General features: G+C 32.6%; 4 protein-coding genes across 7 annotated transcripts; 1 reads left to right on the top strand and 3 right to left on the bottom strand.

Annotated features, from left to right (window-relative positions):
* The first annotated feature begins 405 nt into the window (after positions 1–405).
* On the top strand, positions 406–22,247 carry LOC660248 (uncharacterized protein). 3 transcript variants are annotated; one of them, XM_015982437.2, is made up of 2 exons: positions 406–590; positions 21,564–22,247. In XM_015982437.2, exons 1-2 carry the CDS (start codon positions 562–564, stop codon positions 22,120–22,122), a joined length of 588 nt encoding a protein of 195 aa, XP_015837923.1. In that variant the 5' UTR covers positions 406–561; the 3' UTR covers positions 22,123–22,247. The 3 variants fall into 3 exon arrangements, with proteins under 3 accessions (XP_015837923.1, XP_015837924.1, XP_008196493.1); XM_015982438.2 differs by lacking the exon at positions 406–590 and adding an exon at positions 18,504–18,642; XM_008198271.3 differs by lacking the exon at positions 406–590 and adding an exon at positions 21,307–21,461.
* On the bottom strand, positions 3,867–15,168 carry LOC660125 (sodium/potassium-transporting ATPase subunit alpha). 2 transcript variants are annotated; one of them, XM_966385.3, is made up of 8 exons: positions 14,953–15,168; positions 14,667–14,902; positions 12,602–13,620; positions 8,398–8,701; positions 7,895–8,350; positions 4,639–4,884; positions 4,372–4,587; positions 3,867–4,323 (listed from the first exon to the last, which is right to left on the bottom strand). In XM_966385.3, the coding sequence occupies exons 1-8, from the start codon at positions 15,081–15,083 to the stop codon at positions 3,908–3,910; spliced, it is 3,024 nt and encodes a 1,007-aa protein (XP_971478.1). In that variant the 5' UTR covers positions 15,084–15,168; the 3' UTR covers positions 3,867–3,907. The 2 variants fall into 2 exon arrangements, with proteins under 2 accessions (XP_971478.1, XP_064213669.1); XM_064357599.1 differs by having other exon boundaries at positions 4,208–4,323; positions 4,376–4,587.
* LOC103313872 (ankyrin repeat domain-containing protein 40) lies at positions 18,104–18,615 on the bottom strand. The gene is made up of 2 exons (XM_008198273.3): positions 18,476–18,615; positions 18,104–18,428 (listed from the first exon to the last, which is right to left on the bottom strand). Exons 1-2 carry the CDS (start codon positions 18,486–18,488, stop codon positions 18,160–18,162), a joined length of 282 nt encoding a protein of 93 aa, XP_008196495.1. The 5' UTR covers positions 18,489–18,615; the 3' UTR covers positions 18,104–18,159.
* Positions 22,162–26,684, bottom strand: LOC100142121 (ribosomal L1 domain-containing protein 1). Its single transcript, XM_001812413.4, has 2 exons — positions 25,628–26,684; positions 22,162–22,438 (listed from the first exon to the last, which is right to left on the bottom strand). Exons 1-2 carry the CDS (start codon positions 26,586–26,588, stop codon positions 22,257–22,259), a joined length of 1,143 nt encoding a protein of 380 aa, XP_001812465.1. The 5' UTR covers positions 26,589–26,684; the 3' UTR covers positions 22,162–22,256.
* Positions 26,685–26,698: the final 14 nt, after the last annotated feature.

The raw sequence follows: 26,698 nt of genomic DNA, 5'->3' as shown, positions 1-26,698 counted from the left end.
CCAGAGTTACTGGAAAATCGTATAAGGTGTGTTTACAGTTTTAAATCAAGAATTTGTGTTAACGGATGCCTGAAGTGAAACAAGTGCTGTAAATCTAAGAGCAGGAAGTGATTTTTGCTTATCTCAAGTGAGCTGTTGAAAAATGGGAGTCAAAGCTGTTTGAAAATTTGTCTCAGGAATAATTGATTGTTTTGCGAATTGATGAAATTTTGTGGCTAACCTCCGGCCTCTCGAACGGTTATTGTTATTAGGCACTCCTGTCTCCTGCAATTTTTTCGCAAAAATGCCAATTTTTGCGAGGGAAATGAGCGAAAGCTCCCGAGTCACGATTTTTGCGCGAAAGCACTTTCTTCGAAAAGGCCCTTCTCCTGCAGTTGCATCTCTTCGTGACATCGTCGAGGTCGGCCAACTTTACACATACGTGCAAGACAAGCAACAGGGAGACCTTCCGACCGAAAAGGAGACCGCCAAACACCATATGTATACGCAGCGGCATTCCCCATTTGGCGTTAGTCGAAGAAGCACGTGCGACGATTTGTGCTCAAAACTCCCATTTCGTGAATGAATTGTGCTCCACAGCCGAGGATGCGGTGAGTGTCGATTGAGTTTTTTGCTTTCTTGGGTGGTGAAGGGTCGCTCAACTGCACTTGAGCGTTTTCGGGTTGTTCACATGTGCGGAGCTCCTCGAGCGTGGAAAAAATCATCGAATTTTTTAATATGCAACGAGTAGAACGAATGAATTTTTCGAGAGTTGATAAATTGGCGTCGCTGGAGGTAAGACAGCGTGATACACCTAAAAAATAACGGAAAATGCTTTTCAACATGGTGAGCACACCATTTAGCGGAGGTCAAGGCTTGTTTGGCTTTTTTGGAACTAATTACGGATGCAGCCGCAGAATTTCCCCAAGTTCACACTATTACCACTTCAAATTTAAAAATAGTGAACAAAACTACTGTGGAACATTTAATTATTAAAAAAACTAAATTTAATTAACGATGAATTTATGTGAATTTCAGGCTTCAAAATAAGACAGTATTAACAAATTGGTTTACTAAAAAAAGTGATTAGATACTAAAATGCCTAAACTGTGTAAAAATCGATTTGATCGGTTTTGGCATTTTTTAAAACATCGAAAATTATACTTTAACGGTGAATAGAGAAATAGAAGCTAAAAGTTAAATGCACTAAATAATCCATTCGATTTTATTGATTGTGAAAATTTTAAAACACAAAGTAATTTTTTCTAAAAAATTATTGAAAATATATTAAAATAATTGTAAATAAGAAACAAAGCAATTAAGTATGGTGTCTTTATACCCCGAATTTGAGAAACAATTTTGAAAATAAATCTAAAGAAAAAATTAGAACTATCTTGAACCAATATTACAGGGTACTGAGTGAGTTTGCTTAAAGTATAGTTTTACTGATGTATTATAAAAACAAATAATCGCACAGAAAAATTGTTTACTATTAAAAACTTTACTTTTTTCTTTATGCTTATGCTTTTTCTCCGAATTTTTCTAAATTACTTAAGACCAAAACTAATTAATTAATAGTGAGTCGCTGAAAAAAAATTATGATGACATTCTGAAACAAACTATGCTTGAATGTTGTTTTGTCTGAAAATAATAATTGAAGCCCTTAAAAAAAATTATTCTTTGTGTAGCTTATATTTTGTAGTTTACAATTTACGATTAATTTGACCTTTTCCAAGTAAATGGCAATTTAATTCAAATAAGTTTAATTAATAATTGTATTACAATTGAATGTAGAAAAAATGTGAAATAACTCACATGCACTGAGAAAAAATTAAGTATTTATTAGCAAATGGTGAGTGCTGTGAAATTATTGGTTTTTGAGACACAGTATTACTCAGCATGTGTTGCTGTATTTTTTGTGGAGCTCATCTTATCCAAAATATTTTTTTTATTTTGTTTTATTTTATTAGTCACAATAATTTTAGGATAATAAATATGAAAATCAAACAGTAAAATAAAAGAAAGAAATAAAGTTCTTTCTTGACTGCACGACATTTCAAACGAAAATTCCTCACCTGAAGATGGCTCAGTAAAATATCGAAACGTTGCGACGAATTTAAAAATTTTATTTTCCTATAACTTTGACGCAGTAAAAATATCAACCATTTCAAGGACTTTAAAAACACAAAATATCGAAAGACATAGTAAGGTAATAATATACAGGGTGACCCAGGGGTGTAATGACATAAGTCTATAACTTTTTTGCTATTTGAAATATTGTAATGCCGTTTTTATTATTCGATAGATTTATTTAAAGTCCACAAACTAAACATATTTTTATTATACACTGGGTGTTGTATACAGGATGGTGAACCAAAGTCATATTTTGTTAATGGAACGTCTTGTACATTTTTGCATAATTAGTTTCTACTGAAAATATTGTGGTACTTTATATAAACTGTTATAGGTCTTTCTCCTTCTGTTTTGGAATTATTCAACATTTCGTTATAAAAAAAAACATAATTTTTGAAAAATTATTGCAAAATCGCCTATGAATATTTTTTGACAATGCAATTTTTCAAAAAATTATTTTTTTATTTTTTATTATATTATCTTTTTAAGGCTACATTTTGCCACGTTATTTGTTTTTAAGTAATGACGTCATTTTTGCATGTTATTTTAAATAGTACACATTTTTATCGTTCTGGTACATATATATAAAAAAATTAAAAGAATAAAGCAAAAATAATGAAAAATGAAGAAGAAAATAATATAAAAAAATTATAAAAGGTATGAAAGTAAAAGAGCTTCATATTTTCGTTCTTGTTTTATTTTATAAGGGATGATTGTTTTTTGTCTACTTTTTGTGTTTGGGTGTCATATGATGTATTTTTATGCTAATTGTACAAAAAATAATAAAAAAGCCCATTATATTTTTTTTCCTATTCTCAGAAAGATAAAGAAGTGAAAAATGTCGGTTCTCATTTAAAAAAAAATAAGAATAACGTCATAACTCAAAAACGAATATCATAAATCAAAAAACATTAAAAAAAATAAAATCGACATGTTGGAGGATTTTTTTGAAAAATAACTAACAATAAAGATACAAATTTTGTGCATTACTTTTGGTTCTGTTTGTATACAGTATATTTTTTTTAACAAAATGGCTACGAACAATAAAGCAAAACAAACATGAGATACCATTTTCTTCACCAAAATTTTGACTTGATGTTTTCGCTAATTTAATTTAAAAAACTAACGTCACAGTATATGAGTTTTCTCTATGGTTTAGTATCTTATAAGATGTGTATTGTGTGCAAAGTCTCATAATAATAAGTTAAAAAAGGAAGGAAATAAGAATCATTCTTTGGAAAAAAATTATTTCTCGAATTTCGTTGTTGTTAAATCACATTACACTAACACCATACCAACTACACAAAAATCCCTTTATACTTTCACTTAATTCACTCACAAAATCACTTTTTTTAATTAAAATTGGTAGCATTTTTACTTTTGACGATTGAGACGAATTAATTTTTTTTAACATTTTATTTATAAAGTTATGACTATGAATGCCAAAAATTCGATTTCAAGACAATGCTTTTAATTTTGAATTCTCTTAACGCAAATTTTTTGTCACAAACACTTGGATGATGTTAATTAAGTGAAATTAGAGTGACAAAAAAAGTATAAGTATACAGTGGCTGCGCCTAGGGGCTCCCACAGCCGTAATCCGGCCCTGATTACCATTCCAAACGTAGCATAACAACGTACACCTCAGGAAATAAAAAATCAACTTTAGTGTTGGTAATATTTATTTTACTAAGATTTTACAAATGGGAATGCAAGGATTTGAATAAAACTCGTGTGTTTTATTTTAACTTTTACTAAATTTATCAACAATCATTTGAACCATAAAAATAATAAATTAATAATAAGTCTCCAAATCGATGAGCCCACCGGGGTACTTTCTGATAAAAAACTTCCTCACTTCATCAAACGAGAAAATAATAATCGCGAACGGTAAAGTGGGCACCAAAATATCCAAAGTGATCGGTTCAAACTCCAGCAGCATCCTCAACCCTGGGCAATAAACCGCCAACGCTGCAATACTCAACTCGACAAAAATCCCCGCATTTAGCACCCAGTTCGTCATTCCTTGCTGAAACAGCGACAGTCTCCTCGTTTTACAAATGATCAAATCAGCCACTTGTGTCAAAACTATCGACAGAAAAAAACTACTATAACACTTCCTCGTTAAAATCTTCCGCTCTTCGAACGTCCACTCTTGACCATACGAATCTATAACTATCTTATCCTTATCGATCCAATCGTGTCTTAAACCTGAAACCGACGTTTAGCGTGAGGCGACCCCATCCCGACCCCTTCTACCTACGAGGAGACCCCAGAAAAACCCATGCTCCATCATGCACAGAAAATACGACGCGAAGCTGGCACACGTCTGAATGACCCCAATTTGGGCGTACGTCAGCAGAATCAAGCGGTGGTTGACGAGTTTGTCGTAGAAGGGGTCGCGGGGTCGGCGAGTCATTATATCAGCTTCGGCTTTCTCGTACGCGAGGCTGATGGCTGGCCATAGGTCCGTCCCTAAGGCGTGGAATTGATTAGAAGGGGTCGCCATAATTTTCGGGGATTTACCAACATCGATGACCATTATGGCTAAAATACCGATCACGGGGGGTATGTTTATGAAGACCATGGCGATAAACGGCACTATTTCGGGCACGTTTGAGGTCAGGAGGTAGGCAATGCTCTTTTTTAAGTTGTCGAAGATGAGACGACCCTCTTCTACTCCGGTGACTATTGACGAAAAATTGTCGTCAAGGAGGATCATGTCAGCGGCCTCTTTGGACACGTCTGTGCCGGCAATTCCCATCGCTATGCCTACAATTATTTATTTTTAAATGTGGTTAATTTATTAAAGGTGGGGCATAAAACTTGGTAATTGACATCATAAAAACCATCATAAGAAAATTATTAATAATCATTATTTACTTACTTATGTAAGGGATAGTCTAAATTTTGCCGATCATTAAAAAATACTTTTAATTACATAAAAACTGATCTCTTTATCGTCTTATTATTAAATTTACAAGCAGTGAAGTGCCAACAAACGATTTTGTAAAAAAATCACATTATTTTAATCCTGTTAGAAAAAAACCTATTGTTTTTAAAGTGAGCACTTTGAAATTATTCCGTGTATTGAAAATTGGCGATATTTTGATTGATTGCTAAAATTTCTGCAGCTTTTTTTATATTGAAGGAAAAATTTGTTTTAACGAAAACTGTAATTTTGTTTTAGGATGTTCAATGCTCAATAAAAAATGTCTCAGTAAAGCGGTTGGTTATTTTCGACGTGGTTTCCTAATACCTATCAGAAGTCTGCTGTATCACATATACAACAAAACCAAACTTATAAACTAAAATACAAATTAGAATCGTTACTGCGTTTTTCTGATGAAAATAGATACCATGAGATCGACAATAATAAGGGAAGTGTAACTTTAGCCACATTTCTTTTCAGAACATCGTGTTGTAAAAAATAGTGGAGGAAACTAAGGAGAAGTCCAGAAATACTGTTTTTTTGTTAACAAATCAACGTTTTAAAAATTCATAGAGAAATTTTTCCCAAAATTTTGCTAGGGATCATTCCCCATTATGTTTTTACTTGTTACAATAGCATTCTACAATGTAGGCTTTTTGTTGGGTGGTAAACACCATTTCGGAATAATTTAAATTAAGCAAGGGATCATTTTTTTAAAATCCTGTTCTGTACATTTTTGACATGTGGCAAAAATTCGGCAGACACGGCCTAATTCAGTTTATTTTCGATCTCATGTTATATCCCCCCTTCAGAAAACTATTCAAATTTAAAAAATGTGAATTGAAAAAAGATCTCATAATACGCACCTTTACCCTAATCATTACTACTGTTAATATTCAAGTAGCAAATTTTACATGGCGGTTATAAAAAAGTATCTATTTAATTTTACTCAGAGATTATTTATCTTCAAATGAACTCAACAATCAACAATTCAAATCACAAATTCGTAGAAAAATCTTTGTAATTTCTAAATGTGTAGTTTGTGGCATTATGACTTATGATACAAAAATCGGCTGTGATCGAAACCCAGCTTTTCATTTTGTGTCTTAATTTGTTGTCTTTTTTTTTTCTTTTTTTCTTTTTTACTTTGATTGTTTAAAGCATAGAGAGACAATAATTATTTAAGCTGAGTACTAAAGAATTTAATTTCAGAGAGAAATATGTTAGAAGCAGACCTGGGTTCACAAATGATTCCAAAACTTCTAAAAGTTCCTAAGAACTAATATACAAAATTAAAGTCCCATTTCACACGGTGCAAAAAAATAATGCTAAAGCCTTAATGGAAGCGTATTTAAACTTTTATCACTTGTGTTATAAAGATTTGTTTTATGTAAAAAGAAGTATTTATTTTTTGGCACAAGTTAATTGGAATACCTTATTTATCTACATGAGAAAAAGCAAGCGACTTTTATAACTTTTCAATGAGTATAGAGAGTTTTTTAGTGTGTTTTATAAAAAATTATTTAAGATTATTATTATTATTATTATTATTATTATTATTATTATTATTATTATTATTATTATTATTATTATTATTATTATTATTATTATTATTATTATTATTATTATTATTGTTAACAAGAAATTTTAGACAAAAAAACACCGAAATATAGCTAACTAAAGCGAATACAGTAGTTATTTCAGTTTTTCTTCATTTTTCCATTATTTGTATAAATCTTATTTTTATTGGAACTAACATTACAAAAAATCCAAAACTTTTCTAAAAATTAATTTTTTAATTTTTGAAAATGGATTGAATTGGAGTTTGTTAAAAGCAGAATAACTTAAAATAATAATTAAACGTTAGGTAGATCAATGATTAAATGTAACATTTTCTCACAGAGATTATGAAATTGTCTTTATAAAATTTTCAGAAGCTTAAAGTTAATAAATCTAAAAATGAAGGATGAACAGTCTCGATACGTATTATTACTTTATTATGATTATTACCAGAAAATTTCACATTTTAGTTACCGAAACTGTATTTGTTTTTTTTTATGTTTATATTAAATAAGTATCTTTTAATCAGTATGACACACTTAACTGTAAATGTTCTTAGAGTCAGTTTAAAAGCCTTTTAGATGGAAAATTAACAAATACGGTGTTTTGTTCAAAAATTTTACAATACTCAATTTTTAAAAGACCTATTTCTCGGTTGCAACGTTCCAAAAAAAAATGTTAAAGCTATGAAGCTCATATTTTCTTCTATTAAACTAGCTCAATTTTTTTGTTTTATTCTTATTATTGTTGGTACTGGTGTAACACATTTTTAAAAAGGTGTTATCCTCAAATAATTTCAAAAACTAAGCAAAATCTACCAATTTTTTTCTGTAAAAAATGCAAAAATATAGTATTTTATTTAAAAAACATGATTGTAATGGAGATCATCTCTGAAACACCTAACTTGTTTGTAACTATTATTTTTTTTAATTTAAGTACCTAGTAGCAAACGCTGGTTTCTATGCGACTATTAATTTTTGATAACACGTGACAAGTGACATCACACATAAAAATAAGACATGAAAAAATATTGTTGGTTCAACATCCTCATAGTAAACTAAGGGCCGATTTATACTGTTATATACTACGTTTTAATTGCACCTAAAATCTAATTCGCGATTAATTTGACAATAGTCAGTACAGAATAAATGGGAACTTAATTCGAATTATTACAAAATAATGTAAGGTAATCAAACGTACGTTGTTTCCAAAGGTTCAGTTTTAATTTACACAAAACAATGATTGTGTCAGTTACCGTGTTATGCCCCAACCCCTCAATTCTAATAATACCAATATCGGCCTTCTTTAAGGCTGGAGAATCATTAACCCCATCCCCCGTCACAGCCACAATATGCCCCAGCTTCTGAAACGCCTCCACAATTTTCAATTTTTGTTGCGGACTCGTCCTCGCGAACACAATCTCCTGATACGTCAACATATTATTCTGTAGCTCAGTGGTTGTCATTTCCCTCAAATCACTCCCGGTGATAACAGCCGCATTACACATACTTTTCTCCTTATCAGTAACCAAACTGACTGAAACGTCTCTTCGCAACGCAATGTCATAAGACGTTATACTTTGCTGCGACAAAATCCCGACTTGCTTTGCTATCGCAGCAGCCGTGATGGGATGATCCCCCGTAACCATGATGACCCTAATCCCTGCAGTTTTACATTTACGGACAGCATCAGGAACTGCGGGACGTGGAGGGTCCATCATCGAAATCAACCCAACAAACCTTAATCCTTTGAGAGAAAATAACAAAAGGGATTAATCCCGCATTTGTGGTTACCAGTCAATGGGAAGTTTTTTTTCTCAGGATCGAAGGCGTAACTACTGTTGTAAATCCCTGAAGGTAGCTGCAAATCGGCGAAAGCCAGAACGCGTTCGCCTTTTAATCCCAGATTGTTGATCGCGCGCATGATCCCGTTTTTGATGTCCTGGGTCAGGGTTGAGGTTTCCTCAAATCGCAGGATTGTGGCACAACGGTCCAGGATGCGTTCGGGGGCGCCTTTCATCAAAAGGATAAATTGGCCCTTGATCCGGTGAATCGAAACTTGGTATTTGTTGGTCGAATTGAAGGGGATTTCGCACACCTGTTTTATTTAATTTACCGTTAAAAAAGAGTAGCTGATTTCATAATTTATGGGTATCCGGTCGAGTGGCTTCCATTTGCATAAAAATAATAAAAATTTTGATTTTATGATGCCTAATTTTTTTGTTATTAATTAAATGCGAAAAGAACGGGAGTTGTGAATCATGTGGGATGTGCAAATATTAGTTATACTTCGAAAACTAAATTATTTTGCATGAATTTGACTCATTCGAGTTGCTTGAACTTTATAATACGACAATGTGTAGTCGAGACTCATTCGGACATTTACCTTAGAATTAGGTGAATTTTATTCTGATGATTTTTTGTTTGGATTTGTTTTATATCAAAACTGACCATCACACAAGCCCAGGTTTGCATATAATTAAAGACAGTCTCTCCTTTATAATTTCTTATCTCAATTAAAAGTTTTTTGAGGAATAATAAATTGAAAAATATATCAAAAAAATTGAAATTTGAATTCTCAAATTACGGTTGTTATCAAATAATCTGTAGCAGGTTTTAGATTATTATCTCACCAAGCCATAATTTTACGATTAGGAGATATACGTTCCGGTTACCGGAAATCGATCAATATACAGGGTGGTCCAGCCCAGCTCTTGTCTTCTGTAGCTCAGTTATTATTAAAGTTGGAGTTTTAATATTTTATAGATGTTATTTATACTCTAGGACACATTTCAGGAAAATATTTTTGATTATACAAAGTATATCAAAAAAGGTATGACGTCAAAATACTCAATTTTTTTAATGTCTGCTATATTTTTGTGCTCATTATGACACCTTTTTAGGTTGTTAATGTTCCTAATTTTTTTTTCAAATTGGTTCAGGGATTACTGTTGAAAAAAATTAAAACAAAAAAAATCAAACTTAATAAATCTGTTAGAACTTGTTCAATACGTACCTAGTAATAACGTCGTCAAAAAAACACTGTTTCTATTTTTTAATGATTTTTAAAACAAAAGGTGTAAAACCGATTTTTTGTTTTTTTTTTATTAGTTACCCCTGAAAAAAATTATGGACATGTAAGAAGTTAAAAGGGATCATAATGAGCACAAAAAATAATAGCATGCCATTAAAAAAAATATTATTATGACGTCATACTTTTTTGGGCCAATCTGTATACAGCGTGCTCAAAAACTGGCGCATCAACTCAATGGTGTGTGGTAGAGAACTGGTTACATATAAAGGTAAAAATAGTAAAAAAATTCTTTGTATTAAAGTTATTGATAAATAACGGATTTTAGATAAACGATATGTGGCAACGTTGTCTGACACTCATGACCGCAATAGAATTTAAGCAACAATAAAAATAAACTATTTTTAAAACGGTTTCCTAGGAAATAATTCCCAGTGTTGACACATCTACACATAGTGATTTTTTGGATGAATTTTATTTTTTTTAATTAAAAAAAACTGCTAAAATCTGATAGTAAATTTAAAAAAATTATTCATCGTTTTGTTACGGAACGATTACCTGGTATGAAACATAAAAACATAAAAAAATAATGAAAACTAAAAAAGTTAACACAATAAGTTTGTAGCTCCAGATTTTTTAAAATATAACTTTAGGAATTTTTTTCAACATTTTTCCCGTAATCTGCACTTGCCTCTCAATAACGTACCACTGAGTTGGTGCACCAGTTTTTGAGCACCCTGTATAGTCAAAATCATTTTCCTAAAATGTGTCCTAGAGTATAAATGACACCTACAAAATATCAAAACTCCAACTTTAATAGTAACTGAGCTAAAAAAAGACGGGAGCTGGGCTGGACTAACCTGTATATTTATTGAAAAAACTTAATAAAGTTCTACATTTTTAAAATATAAAGTTTATTCTAATTTTAAACGGTTCAGAACTGTGTTGGTTATAATTGCAGTTGGTAATTATTGTGGTGCTATATACCATTATAAATGAAACTAAGTATTTTTTTATTCACATTAATTTTATGGTCTTGGATATAGAGCTAGCCGAAGCTAGCTCTATAATTTCCTTTACCTATTTATTTATTTATTTATTTAATTATTTATTTATTTTTATCACTCCAAGATCCAGGAGCAAGAAGCACAAAGATTTAATAAAAATGTTGTTTTTTTTGATAAAACAATTATTAATAGGACCTAAAATGTTACTTCTAGACCAAGATATTTCGCCTCTTAAGAACTGGACAAAATGCTTAAAATTCAGCTGTTTTTCCGAAAATAAGCAATCAAAAATGGTTTAAAAAACATCCAAAATCACTAATATTTACACGTCTCAAAAATACCCAAATATCTATAAGTAGAGCATCAATAAAAATTAGATACAGTAATAAGAAAAATATTTTTTTTATACAACTCTATTTTTTATTTGTTTTTATTTCTTAACTAGACCAAAGAAATAAATATGAAACAACCGAAAAGAGCACAAAATCCTTAAAATATCAATTAATTTCTTGCATCCTCAAAATATCCGAACATCTATAGACCAACAGATGATTTGCCGCATGCAAATATCATTAAAAAACGACCAAAAAAGAACCAAAAATCTCATCCAAACCTTTCTGTTTTCGGAAGAGCAGAGCATTTAGGCACTTTAAAAATATAATGAAGATAATGGAAATTATAATTCCAAAATTTGAAAAAGAGGGATAAGCATCTTATTATTATTATTTATTTATTTGTAGTTGTGGCAAGACTTAACACGATTTGAAAATAAATCTAAAATTAGCTGTAAAAAATGTATGATAAAAAAATGACTCAAGAAGAGAATTTATGTGTTAGTTGAACTGTGAACATTAGGTACTAAAAAACAGTTATGATATGTAAATTTTCTTTTAAATAGATATTTTTAGATGGAAGACATTTTTCTTCCTCAAAAATCTTTTTTTTTGGTTTACAACCTTTCATTTATTCTATTCAACAATTCATCATCTCCAATAAGCTAAAACCTAAATAGGAATAAAACCTAATCAATAATTTTCGTTAATGGTTTTTATAATGTTTTACAATTATTTATGGCTAAATAGTTATAGTATTATTTTACTGAAATTTGAATCTTGAACTAAAAAAAAAGTCATAAATGAGGAAAAATGACAAAAATAACACCAATTCCCAAAGAATTTGGACAAAAGTGAGTGAAAGCATGGTGTTTATGGATGCAAAACGAGGTAAAACGCCCAAAGAACATTTTTTGCTCAGTTTTAGCGAAACCTGGTAAAATAAATCAATTTTTAGCCCAGTAACGTGATTCTCTCAGCCTAAGAATTACAAAAAATTTAAATTAGGCAGCAGGGACAATTATAAGAATTAGAATTATAAAAATAAGAAGAAATATAGTTTTGCATAAATATATTGTTCAAGTTGAAAGAAAACTATATTATATCTACAGTTAATAATATTCAGTTCAGAACTCTATCTCGTGAAAAAATTATGGCTCAAACCTCTAACTCATTCACTACCGACACTTTTGAATCACTCTGTAGATAAAAAAATGAACGAAACATCAATTCATAGCCAGATTTTCGAAATGGTTAGCTTTAAAACTTGAAATCTAAAAACCTTGTGTTTACCCTAAACTCCAAAACAAGTCGATGAAAAATTATTACTATAGTGCCAAATTAGGGTTTAACGTGCGCAACAAATTGCAAATCGTTTCCAAACCAAAAAACTGAAGCAAGTAAACTGATTTGCATGCAGTTTTGCTAAAAACTCGCATCCATTTAACTTGCCAACGACACTTTAAACACCCGTCTCGCAAGAAACCTTTAATTACTTCTCACATTTCTCACATCGCGTCATAATCTTCGATTTGTCTTGCGACAAGTTCTTAATTGTTTAATCGTATTAATTAACTCGACAAATCCGTTACCGCAATTTCCGCTAATTAATCCAATCAACAACGCACCTTAGGATTATCCCTTCGTTTTGTCGACACATTCCCCAACAACATTTCCATACATTTCAACAAAGCCGATTCACTCGCATCCCCTATTGTTTCCCGTTCGTTTGAAGGGAGATGCTCTTGACCAATCACAAACGTCGCCCGGCTACAAAGCACTGCAACCTGGCACAGGGCCTGGAAAGCCTGGCTCTCCCTTTCAAGGGATTCCCCGTCCACCATGACATAATACGCTTGGTTGTCATAGTAGAGATGGACAACTTTCATCTTGTTTTGGGTCAAAGTCCCTGTTTTGTCCGAACATATGACACTAGTGCAACCTAGCGTTTCTATAGCTTCCAGTTTCTTGACCAAACAATTTTTCGATGCCATTCGTTTGGAAGTAAGCGTCATGCAGGCAGTTAAAGTAACCGGAAGTCCTTCCGGAACATTTGCAATAATCAAAGCGATAAAATACGTAAAACTTGTGAAAAAATCATAACCGTAGGCTATACAAACGATGAAAAAAATCGTACCGATCCCGAAAGCCAAAACCGTGATGAATTTGATAAAATAGTTGATTTCTTTCCGGATGGGCGTGGTTCCCTTCTCGAGGGAGGTGGCCAAGTTGGCGATTGCACCAATCAGAGTGTCATCGGCGCGTTTGATAACCACGCCCATGCCACTCCCCTCGACGGCACACGTGCTAAAAAAGGCCAAATTTGGCGATTCTATTGCCAAAGGGTCTGATAATTCCGAGGAGCGACTCTGTGGGTTGGATTCTCCGGTGATTGCGCTGTTATCAACCTTCAATGATTGACATTTGACCAATCTAACATCGGCGGGTATCCATTCGCCCGCCTTTAGCTCCACCAAATCACCAATCACAACGTCCTCGCTTGGTATGACACGCCTTTCGCCGTCTCGTATAACCGTGGCTGATTTTGGTGTCAATTTCTGAAAACCTTCAATAATAGCAACGTTGGCGGCCTCTTGGTAAAAACTAAAAAATCCAGTGAAGAGGATCACAATCAGGACAACGGTGGCTGAAAAAAAATTCATTCTTTTCTAGACGAAAAATATAGGGTGTCCCTGCGAGTTGGAAAAGTCTATTTTTGACCTTTCAAGAATTAAAAAATGAATATTTTTTTCAAAAGCCGTAGATATAAGATATAGGCTGTTCCGTCTAAATCCCACATTAGAAGTATTGGGAGTTTTAATAATGACAGTTACCTAAAAATTTGTACTCAACCATAATTCAATGGGTTCTGATCACTGAAAATATTTTCAATATGGCGGCACTTCCGGTTATACTAGAAGTCGTATTAACTTTCCTAAAGCTATGTTTTTGATGCATTTTTGTTCTTTGCAGCTTTTCCTATACCTAAGTTTAGTCGTTTTCGAAATATTTAAGGTTTTTTGAAAATTTTTGGATTTGCATCTTTGAACTAGAAAATCGGTAACTGTGCTGTGTTTAAAATTTTGAAATCCTTTTTGGATATTTGAAAGAGAAAGTTTAGATCTTTTTTTTGGTGTTTTAAATTTCTAAAAAAAGTTAGCAAACCCCAAATTTTTAAGATTAATTTTGAAATATTCTAACACTCCTAACTCAAAATTCTCAAACGATATGCCGCAATTTTAATTTCACGAAATGGAAGAGAATTTGATTCTGCTTCCAGGGTGTTCCACTTTTTAAGTGGAATTATTTAAAAATTTTAAGTTGACTTGTAACAAAATTCTTCATTTTTTCATCTTCTTGACTGCTGTGGGCTAAAAAATTACATTCTTAAAGTTATGATCTTTTTTATTTTTTGTATTTTTAAGAAAGCATGTTTTTGTCAAGAAATCACATTTTTTCAAAAACTAAGCAAAAACATCAATGTTAAAAGCTACACCCAAAAATGCACAAAATAAAGAGTGTTTCATTAAAATAAACAAGTTTGTATTGTGTATCTACTCACTTAAAAATAATTTGAGGTGAGTCAGGGGCTTATTATCTACGGCTTTTGTAAGAAAAGATTAATTTTCTAACAATGAAAGGTCAATAATGGACTTTTCCAACAGCTGGGACACTGTAATTATAATTCACTACCAAAGTAGAGTTGTTCCTCAGCCGCTGGCTTCCCCTGTGACTTCGTTATGGCAAAAGTGACAAAAGCCATAATCACCGCGAGCCATAACAAGGCATTGAAGCCACAAAATAGAAAGTTTGCCAAAATCAACCAACGGGATTTCCCGGGTGGGGCTTCAAGACAGTTGGGGCCGTCTCGGAGGAGGCGCTCGTGGGCTTGGATTTCGGTTAGGCCGCGTTTGATGTTGGTGTTGTGTCTGGAAGGGGTCGAGAGGCGGGTCTAGGCGGTGGTGAGGGAGGAGTTTACCTGATTTCGAGTTCGCGAAGACTGATTAAGTGGTCATCGATCGAATATTCGTTTTTGAAAGATTCGATCTGTTCGTCGGTTAAGCGGACCTTCGATTTGGATTTGCTTTTGTCGCGCTTTAGGGTCGACATGGGGAAACTTCAAAATGACTTTGATGGGTCACGGGTATCTTGTTTTTTGAGAAATCGGGGAGGAATGAAAATAAAAGGCTCTCTTCGAACTATATTTTTGTGTAAAGTTGGCAAAATTGGACGAAAAAAATCAAAACTGAATGTAATACTAGTAAAACGTTTAAGAAATTTCAAAGTTGTAACACTTGGAATATCAATTAACTATAGATGCGAAACACCTAGACGTCGTTTTTTTCTTTAAACCTAATCCTAACACTAAACCTAAAAATCTTATTTTCACCATTAAGGTTTTAACTTTCGTGTACTTTCTTCCAATATTTGGAAGTAAACCTAAACTTTTTTTAGGTTCTATCACACACGGTATAAACTGCAGTTTAATTAAGTTTGGGAGAAAGCAATGTTTTGAACGATTTTTATGGTAGAATTTGTAAAAAATTAACTGAAAATAATAATTCACACATAAAACCCCAGTTTTTTGTCAAAAATTAAGTTAAAAAAGTTAAATAAAACCTCCCGCCGAAATATTATTAACAATAGGTACATCATTTTATAAAAACTTGAAAGCTTAAATTTGCTTAACATTTGACTTATATCTCATTTTAATTTATAGCAGAATTTTCCAACGCATTTGCATTTTTTGACGTAAAATAAAGGACAAATTGAGAGCTTCTAGTGAGATTTCTTGCTTCAAAATTTATTGCTGGGGTTTAGTTTACCACAGAATTCTTTTCTTATACAAAAACTCTGAATTTGTACTTTATTTCCCCCCAAAACATTCAAATGCTGTTGTACAATTTTACTATGAATTGAAATGGGATATAGGTTCTTAGTTTTGGTACTAGCAACATTTATTAAGAATTTTTTGCTGGAAAAATTATTTACACATCGTTGTTAAGTTGTTTTAGAACAACACGAGGTATAACAGTAGAAATAATAAAAAAAATATTACTTAATACGATTTACCTACATATTTTTAATCTTATTGCTATTAATATTTTTAGTTAATTATTTTTATTATAAGGAAGCATAGAAAAATTATGAAAAAATGTATATGCATAGCGAGAATTTTTTTTTAATCAAACGCTGAATTCTGTGCGGTTATTGTTTTTAAGATACCTGTATGAAGACCTGCATAAAGACCATAATAAAAACCTCGTAAAGTTTAAAATTTATTCTAGGAAAAGTTTTAGGTTCAGGTTATTTTATTAGCAAAATTATTATTTTTTTTGTAGCTAAACTTTTCCAGAAAAACCCAGGTTTTACTTTTGAAATTTAATTTCACTCTTTATTGTGTCTAGGATTTACGAAGATTTCCGAGCATAAACAAAACCTAGGTTTTATCTTATTACGTATGTAGGTACCTAACTAATACGTAATTCTTACAGATGGTTTGTGTTTTATAATTTTCATTTTGGAACGAAAAATTTTGAATTTTTTTTATAGATGTCGTTTCTTAAAATTAACGAAAAAATTAAATAAGGCGTCAAACACATCATTTTTTTAATTTATATCAAGTAATTTCTTCAAAATTTGCCAAAAAACAAAAAATAGTACATTTCCTCTAAACTTTTTAAGGTAAAATTTAGGTTCAATAAGTTAATAAAATAACAATAACATAGTGGTTACAACTATTACTTTTAATTGGTAAAAAACACTTCCAACTTCCAACGATAGTCTTTCAAGTTAAAACTTTAAAACTTAAGTTTAAACTTTATAGTTTGTTTTCCTTCACTTAAAACAAATTCGTAAGTTTAAAATACAACCAAAGTTTATTGTCACTGTAATGATTTTTTTTTAGAAATTGTCACAAAATCCCGCACAAATAAAATAAACCCTATAACATAATTATCGTAGATAAGGTTTAACTGTTCCGTTAAAATGTTGCTCAAATAAGTGGAATAAAATCTCCAACTGAAGTTGTGCAAATTATAAACTACCTCAATGCAATCATGGCTTTTTCAATTTTACGTTTATTTAGATTCAATTTACGTAACGTCGTGAATCTAAACCTAGGTTCATTAAACATTACTAAAACTTTTGAAAAGCAATTTTTTTTCGATTTTTTTTCAAAAAAATTTAAATATGGTCCAAGTAAGATTATCATTAAGAGATATTTGATAAATATACAAGCAAAACAAAGGTTTCTGAAATTAGGTATTTGAAATAATATTTAATTAGAGTTTATTTGTAATGTAAAGAAAACTAAATAGAATAATATATTTTTATTTATAACCCAATGAATACAGATCTCATAAAAAAAACATCACCAAAAGCACACTAAACAAAGAAAAAATGAAAAGAAGTTTTGCAATGAGGTCAGGTTAGGGTATTGAAAATTTTATTTTAATTACATACTCGTAGTAATTTAGAGACTTGCACACTTTAGAACTAAATGCGATTTTCTACATAAAAAAAATTGCACCAAGAACAATTGATCTTCTTTTTCTTATGGAGATTGTACACTTTGACTCTAGTTGAAAAGCCAGGTCTAGAAATGAAATACCGAACCTCACCACTCGATAAGGCCCCGATTTGGGTCAAGCACTTTGCATTTTTTCGTCTGGTTGAGGTCAGTTTAGGTCAGCATTTCTAGACTTCCCGACGCTTTCCCATTGCAATTATGACGAAATAACTCGTGAATTGTTTCTCTAAACATCACAATATCCAGTTGGTCGTAATTATCACCCTCCATCTTCGTCTCGACACTTTGGTCGGAAAGAGATCACATACGAAACGTGAACCACGAGCTCCAACAGCCGACCTGGAGTGACCTTATGGTAATGCAGACCCTACGGCCGCCTCTTTTAATTCCCATTCAAAAAATAAACGAAAAAACCGAATCGGACATGTGCATTCTTCCAAGCCAAATGTCTCCAATTTCACAAGTGGTGCAACTCGAGCATAGATCCGACGACTTAATTGAAATGCACGAATTTGCATAACAACTTCGTGGAAAAGCAAGAACAGAACGCCTGCTCAGCCAATACAAATCGCATTGTGGGAAGGAAACAAAACGAAAATCCGACAAGACAAACTTTATTTGTTAATTAAACAATTTGAATTTCCAAGAAACGGATCAAAGTTGGTAATTATAGCTCGGCTGCAGCCTCGAGGGCACAACGACCACTTCCAGGTGCTCCAGCCGATTGAACCTTTGCACGTCTTCATCCCGCCGTATGGTCACATCGGGCAATTTCCGTATTTTCGCAACATCGATTTTATCAACGCCGAGGTGTTGGCAACAAGTCTCGATCAAATCGCGGTAATTTAATTTGCTCTCGTCGTAATCGACTTCGATAAAATCTTTATCCTCCAAATTAGCGACTCGTAATCGCAACACGTACCCTATTAAAGAAACCAAATAGGCACAAGTGCGGAAAAGACACACTTACCTGCACGCGACATCTTGCCACTGATCACCGGCGCAAAAAACGCTTTTTTGCCGCGCCAAGTGATTAATTCAAAGTGGCTGCCAAGTCGTTGGGGATTTTTTCATCGACGTCAACGATCAATAAAAGCCGTCTCTTTTGTATCTAGCAATGATAGCGAAAATAAAACCGTGAGTATTTACAACTTTGCGATTTTTTGGCAAAAAGTGTGAAATTCTAGCCGCTTAACTGTACAAGTTTCGATTTTTAACGGAATTTGAAATGTTCCGAAGCCGTTATTTGTGTACATACTTGGTGATTTCGTTTCGAAGGTCAACGGGTGGTCTTTTTCGTTTCAAAAGACATCTCTGTAATGACTGAGACGACTCGGGTAATTATACGGACTTATCTGATTTTAATTTGGTTTGAAGAGAGATTATGTTACAAGTATCGCTTATATTTCAAGAGAATTATACATTGTGTGCTGTGGCAAAACTGGTCTCGGGACGAGGCTCAAGATTGAATTTTTTATTCAATTAGTTATGGGAAAAGGGGTTATTGATGAGGTTTTAATGAAGCAATTGTGGCTTCAAAATTAAAATAACAATCCGAATTGAATTCGAAATTTAAGCAGGGGCGCCAGTCAGCAGAGCCGCGAGAGGGCGCTCTACCGCACATTTATTTATATAATTTCAGGTCACTCTATAATTAATGAAAATCGACAAAATTGTTATTTATTATACTTTTCGTAAAATAAATCCACTCGTCGTGTACAATACAATATTTTTTCTACAGCAAAACTTCAAGTTAAAGAGAAAAAAAAGTTATTGTTAATCCGTTAATCCTTCAAACTAATAATGATGGAAACCAAAAATTTTCTGTACCAGACGATAAAATTTTATTTTGTCTTCAAAAGCGAAACGCTTGAGAAGATAATGGTGAACTTTATCGTCATGTACAATACAAAATGTTATTCCATCTTCCATTATTTCGATCCAATTTTTGAGTAATTAAGTTTATTTTGATACACAATTAAAAAAGTTAAAAGCGAAAAAACAACAATGGTTGTGAATTATATTTCTCTAAACTACGGATATCTAAAGGTTAGGATATGAAAGGACGTACAAATAAAACGCTTTCGTCCTGGATAGTTTCGTTAAGAGAGCGTTAGAGAGCGCAGTTGTTCCATTACTGCCTAAATTTTCAGAGCAATGAATTTGAAAAAAATGGTTGTATAATTATAACGGTTAGCACAAAGCAAACAAAAAAAATAGTCAGATAGAGCATTAAATTCTCAATAGTCAGACATAAACATAATGCAAACATTTTATCGCAAACTGTATTTAAAAAAAAATCAAACTTTTACCAATTTGCACTCTACCTCATATTTTTGCGAACGCTGCGAATAGGTTACAGATACAAAAAAAATGTTAGGAAAAAAATTGTAGAGAATTAAATTTCCTACAAAAAAGTCCGCGAGACTATATCCCTATCTTCAACCATTTAGGCCTCAGAGTCGTTCAAAGACGCTCAAGCGACGCATTTGTTTCATTTTGACGGTGGACAAGTAATGGAAAATTAATTTATACCTAAACCATTGGAGGTAGAAACATGATGTCGCGGACTTTTTTGCAGAAAATTCAATTTTCTACAATTTTGTTCCTTACACTTTTTTTGTATATTGAACCGTATTCCCAGCATTCGCAAAATTGTAAGGTGGAACGCAAATTCATATTTGTAAGCGATAATTTTTGCATATTTATCAAAACGCTGGGAATACGGTTGACGATACAAAAAAAGTGTAAGGAACATAGTTGTAGCGAATTAAATTTCCTATAAAAAAATCCGCGTCACCATATTTCTATCTTCTACAGTTTAGGCAAAAATTAACTTTTTATTCCGTTGCTACGGCGTCTTTGAATGTCTTTGGGGCCTTAACAGTTGACGGTAGAGATGTGGTCTACTTATGTTTCTTATGAAAATTTTAGGTGTCAGTAAGAGTGCAAAAGTCAACATATCTGCATTTTTTCCAAATAATTAGTGAATTAGTTGGATTAAAAAAAAATGAAATAATTTGGAGCCGTATAACGCCGTACTTTTTTTTTACGTTTCCGTACTATTTTTCTAGGTTCAGAAAATCCAGAATTTTTGTATCCTGTTTCCTTTTCTAAATTATAGTACTCCGCAAAGTGGATAAAATACCATTTTATCATAATTATTACCTATTGGTTAAAGTGTTTTTTTTACATAAAAAAATTGCCAAAGAAATACTTTAACATCTGCTAGAGAAAAAAAAACAATTTTGCAAACAACCTGAAGACTCGACATTAAAGAACAATTTTTCTCTACAGTCTTCGTAATTTAAGGCGAAAATCTACATTTCCTAATCCTAATACCATTAAATTTATGCTTTGTAACGTTGTGTTTGATTGCAACTGTATAAAAAATCACACATTTCCTTAGTAAACCAAAAAATGTCGTTCACATTAACGTCCTTCAATTTTTTTTCGGCATATCCAAGAACACTTAAGCGCGAATTAATGGAATTTAAGACTCATGTTACATAACGGAACACCAAAAATAATTTTTAACCAAGCAATTTAACCGCATATTTTCGCTTTAGGTGTGAAAATAACCCGAAAAACCCGGCCTTAGGAAAATTGCAGCTTGCCCGTTCCCAAGGTTATTGATTTCTAATCATTAACATGGAAGAAATAGACTTGTCGTGCATTCCCCGTATACATAATTCATTAAACTGCAATGGAAATGTCAATACTCTGTAGAGTCCTCGAATAAAATAATTATTTGGCTGTAGTGACTTTCAAACAGTTTGAACATCGTCCAAGTAGTTTGTAATACAAGAAATGAGACGTTTTACAACGACATTTTTCAAATTTTAATCGCAAAATTGTATAATCGATTGCATAACTTAGCATTCATTTTATGTGTTGTGATAGTATCGGAGCCCGCACAACGTTCAATTCACGAACATTAACTCGTACTTACACATGTAATCATTTTTCTGTTACCTACAATTTTTAGTAATAACTAATAAGATAATAATAGTTTTTGAAACTACGTGGTGTATAACTGGTTGCATATTTTGTTTCAGGTATTTCCTTTTCATTTTATTGCTGTCTGGGGCCCTCACGGCCTCCGATTCGACCGCCCCCCGGAAGCACGAGTTGTTTACTAAATTGGGGCTCACCCGGGTGAAGGCCCCCAACACCCACCACCGCAAGCGTCTGGCGGTGGAGTCCCGCCACCATACACGATCCGACGACTCCCATATGTACGTCATTAAGCTGCCCCCCAACCCCCATTATTACGCCCACAATGAGATTCCCAACTCCATCCCCCGGAAAAACATCCCTGTTAGTTTCAAAAGTAACGGAAAGCCGGCTAAAGTCTACCACTGGAACATCCCCGTCATTAAGAAGATCGTCAACACTAAACATAAAAGTCGAAACAGCGACAGCAACGAGATCGATTTCCAAAACGAGGTGTTTGATAAGTCTGAGGAGAGGAAGCCGGTGAAGGCGACGTTTTATGTGCCGGCCAAACCGAAGAAGGCCTCGTTTATGAAGTACTTCCCCGGGAACGGGAAATTGCACTCGTTTTATGTCATCGAGAGCAGCAAGAAGGCGCATTATCACAGGCTGTTGCCGTGAGAGGAGAGGGAAAGTGTGCAATAAATAAAACGAGTCGGGGAGACTGATTTTGGGCTTTTATTTTCAGTTTTGTATTAATTATGTATTCCTTATTGTTTATATTATTAAAGACATTTTATTAAGAATCGGTTATTTTAATCCTCCTCGTCTGTATTTTTCCTCTTCCTTTTCTTTGTCTCGTTCAGTTTGTAGACTGTGACTTCGCCGGTGGGCTCAACTGTGACACCAGAATTCAATCTTGTGGATAACTCCCCTGAGACAGTTTCCACGACTGTTTTTTTCGCAACTTTGGGGATTTCCACTTTATTCTGGTTTTCTGAAAACACAAAAAATAAATATACCACAATATAAAGTCGAAACAAGTTGAAAACTCGTTAAATTACAAGCAAAATACATTACGTCCGACAATTTCGACTAATACAGGGTGAGTCAATAGTGGGTTATTTCTGAATTTCTATGAATGCAACCACTAATGCCAATTCCAGCTAACCAGATCGTGAATCGTTAAAAAACTAAATTTAATCCAAGATTACATTGTTCTGGGTTGTGTCAAGTTGGTTGGTTTATTTATTATTTTTTAAAAGATAAAAAAACAGAGTTAATTAAATTAATGTTTTTAAAAATCAAACGAATTTCCAAGTGGTAAGTGCAATTAGTATTTTTGGTTGCATCTTAAACATGTCAGAAGTAACACACTATTGACTCACCCTGTATTGTTAAAAAAACACCATACCACAACTGAATTATTGCAATATTTGAGATAATTCTATTTTGAGCAAGAAACTCATTTACATTAAAAAAATTCACCGTAAAAAAACACCATACCAGATTTGAATTATTGCATTACTTGAGATAATTTTAATTTAAGCAAAAAACTCACAGACATTAAAAAATTTCGCCGTAAAAAGTCGAAAAATAAAAACAGATGGACTAAGTAATAAGTTCATACATTCAAATTTGAATTTTTTATTTCTTATTTGTCGATAATTTCAGCCAATTGCGAATGATTTAAGGTAATTCATGCATTTTTGCAGAAAAGCATAAACAACGTAGAATTACGTCCAAAATTACCTCATTTAAACCGATTTCAGACGATTTAGTTCGTAATAAAGTCAAAACACGATTTTTTTAATTTTCAACGCGTTCTTCCCATGAAAAAACAATAAAATCCGCCTAAAATTTTTCAATCGAATGGTGAAAATCAAAAGTCAATCGCAGTTATAATTTCGGTTAAAAAAGTTTTTTAGTGTTTTCCTCTTAAAAAAAATAGAAAAATATAACTCGAGAATTGTCGTCGAAAACACATTTAATGTTCCATCATGTAGAAAAAGTTACCAATAAAATTGTAAACATACTCGCAGACAAAAGTAAGAAATTTTTAATTTCGTCACTATAATCGGTCAATAATCTATAAAGCAGTCTAAACTAGTCGATTTGGCGTTTTACGTATGTGTGTTACTTCATATAATTGATATTTCAGTTTAATTCATCGCAATTGACAAAAAAATATTGAATTTTCAACGCTAATTACAACGGTGTTTGCCCTTTAGCTTCGTTGTAATCGCCACAGACTTTGAAGCCTCTCACATCGTATACATTTTTGTCGCTTGAAAAAAGTCCAAAGTACAATTTTTTTTTCAAAAAAGAGGTTTTTTTTAGAAAATTGTATTGGTATTTGCCCCCTAACATTTTTTTTCTTTTTATAAAACAGTACAACGAACATGTAAGTTATAGTGCCAGTTAAAAAATTTATTAGTAAATGTTTAATCATAGTGACCTTTGAGAAAATAGAGCTCGTGTCTTTGCGGTAACTACTTTATTTAATTCAGAAAATAATTTTGAAAACTGAAAAAAAACTCTAGTCCTTTTTGAAAATTATTTCCCATCAACAGAAAGTGTTAAAAGGAAAATAAAATACTTTATTTGTTCCTCACTTGTAAACGTCAATTATCCGATCTGTCTAATCACTTCGAAACTTCACTTTTACAAGTTAGCTACTAGTAAAACTGACAGGAGCGCCAGTTATAAAATTAACACGTTCGTAACGTTATAAATTACGTTGTTGTCAAGTCGTTTCCACAGTAATTTTCTACAGCATTTTGATAAATTTTCGAAAATAGCCACATTTTTTATTCAAATTTTATTAATAACTTATTAATAACTTATTAATAACTCGCCTTCGGCTCGCCAGTCATTCCCTCCTTTCGCCAGTAAAAACCGTTTTACCTTGCTAATACTGTAAAATACTATTCTTGATCATGATTGATGAAAACCAATTTTCAAAGAGTACTAGATTTTTTTTTTTAATTTTCAGAATTTTTTTCTGAATTAAATAAAGCAGTGACCGCATTTTGAAAAAAAAAATGTTTTTTCTACTGTGACATACCTTCAAAATTAGAAGTACTAATTATCCATCAAATAGTGCAAAAAATAACAGGATGCCCTTTGAAAAACAAGTTGACAATCATAGTCTCGACAAATGTCATTGTGTAAGTAAATCGATTACTATATTGAATAGAATTTCTTAATCCACTTAAAATAAAAATATGGTTTGTTATTTTTTTTAAGTAAAAAATTACAAGGGGGCAAAAACCAAACTAAAACACCCGGTATATCTTCCGGCAAAATAAAAAATCTGTTTTTAATTATCTCCAGTAAAACTCAGAGTCGATCGAACTTACAGTTTCTGCAAAAGAAGCATTTTTAATTTTCTGAAATCCTAAAAGGCAACGAATGAAAAAATCTCAAACTCTAATTCCGCTCAAAATATGTAGTGATCACGCTTTTTTATTTATACAGATTGTTAAGGAATGGCTTAGTATGTAAATTTGTTATGATAAGACGAGTTAAAAACACTTATATCATATTTCCAAAAACAGCGTACATTCTTCAGAAATTTTCATTAACCCACCTGTTGAGAGCCACTGTGTAGCTTATGATAGTTTATTAACAGTTAATTTTTTCATTAAACAAAACGAAGATGGTGGTGCATGAGCCTTTTGAGAATTTTTCAAAATTGTGGCTAACAAGTCGGTACTGACCAAAAAAAATTTTTTCCTTAAAATTTCATAACAAAACACAAATTGAAATAAAAGAATAACGTAATAGACCAAGAAGTTAATTTATCTCTGCTGTTTTGTCAACAATATTAAAATTTATGCTAATTTTTATAATACTAGTCAGCGGTTCTCAAAATTTGGGACTTGAATTTCAGAATTATTTTTGGGAAAACTATGCATTATTTATTTAGAAAAATTTTGCTTAATCGATTTGTCTTGCCTTTCTCGATCTACTTTTAAACTTTTGCTAAACCATTCCCTAACACGCTATATTTTTATTTATTTATTTAGTATTTTTACAAGAAATGTAAAATCTAAAAATTGTTTTCTAAGAACAAGTAGACAAACTCAAACTTTTTTGATGTCTAAAATTTTATTACTTTCACTTTTTAGTGTTTTGAAAGTTGTGGGATCGCAAATTGTTAAATTTATTTAATTGCACTTACTCAATGTTGTGTAAATGGGAATTGTCAACCCCCGATGGGCGTACAAATTCACACTCCTCACATTCCCAAAGCCCCCATAAAAATCCTTCTCCAATCCTTTGAAAATATAAAAACAGTTCTCAACCAATTCGTCCACTTGCATCTTACTGTGCCCTATCTGCACCATAAAACTGTCCCCTTTCGCGTGCAGATAAAGCGGAGTCTTTTTCAGCGTTTGCTCAATGTGTTCCTTCAATTTAGTAACTTGTAATTTAACAGAAGTCGGAACTTTACGCTTCTTGTAGAAAATTTTTCCGCACTTTCGCACCGTTTTCCCGCTTATTTTCCCATCAACTAGGAAAACGTCGTACAATTCCACCAAACGACTCCGCAATTCGTAAGTCTCATACTCGGTCCGGAACTCGTGAAAAGTCATCACTTTCTTAATATTGTTAACCCCCTTCTGTCTCAACAATTTTTCGTAGTGTTCCAAATGTTCCTCGTGGTTTTTATTCGGAATTCCTTTAACGTCCGGGACAATCAAACAAACTTCACTATCAGGAGTGTGTATTGAGTGTTTAAGGGGGATTCGGACAATTTTCGGGTGCCCTTTCGCGACTTTAACGCTATTTATTTGCAAAAAAATGGGGAATTGTTCGTCGTCGAAAAGTTTGTTTTTCAATTTTGGATTTTCAGACGTGAATTTAATCAGGCCTTGGAGGCCTTTACGGACATTGGCGGGGTCCACGCGGAACTTCGCCCCCAATTCGCAGATTTCTTCGTCAAAGTCAGAAGGGGGCACTATTGATTTGCGGCGCGATTTGAGTTTAGGTGTTTCTACCTTGACTGTGGAGTCTCGTCGCTTGACTTTTGGTGCTTCCTCAATGGGGGCCCCATTTTTTAATTTCTTGGTTTTGGTTTTAGGGGCCGATTTTGGTGAATTGGACTTCTGGAGCTTCGCCAAAAGAGCACTTTTTAACATTTTGCACTTAAATTACGCGAAATTACAACTCGAAAAACATTCACGTGGTTTTCTGAGGTTAAGTGTGTTTGACAACTGACAGAAAAACAAGGAAGTGGGTGAAGAGCCAA

This window comes from Tribolium castaneum, chromosome 6, assembly GCF_031307605.1.
Source record: "Tribolium castaneum strain GA2 chromosome 6, icTriCast1.1, whole genome shotgun sequence".
In the NCBI taxonomy this organism is placed as follows: domain Eukaryota; kingdom Metazoa; phylum Arthropoda; class Insecta; order Coleoptera; family Tenebrionidae; genus Tribolium; species Tribolium castaneum.
The sequence above is the reverse complement of the archived record's forward strand: the minus strand, read 5'-3'. Positions and strand labels throughout refer to the sequence as shown.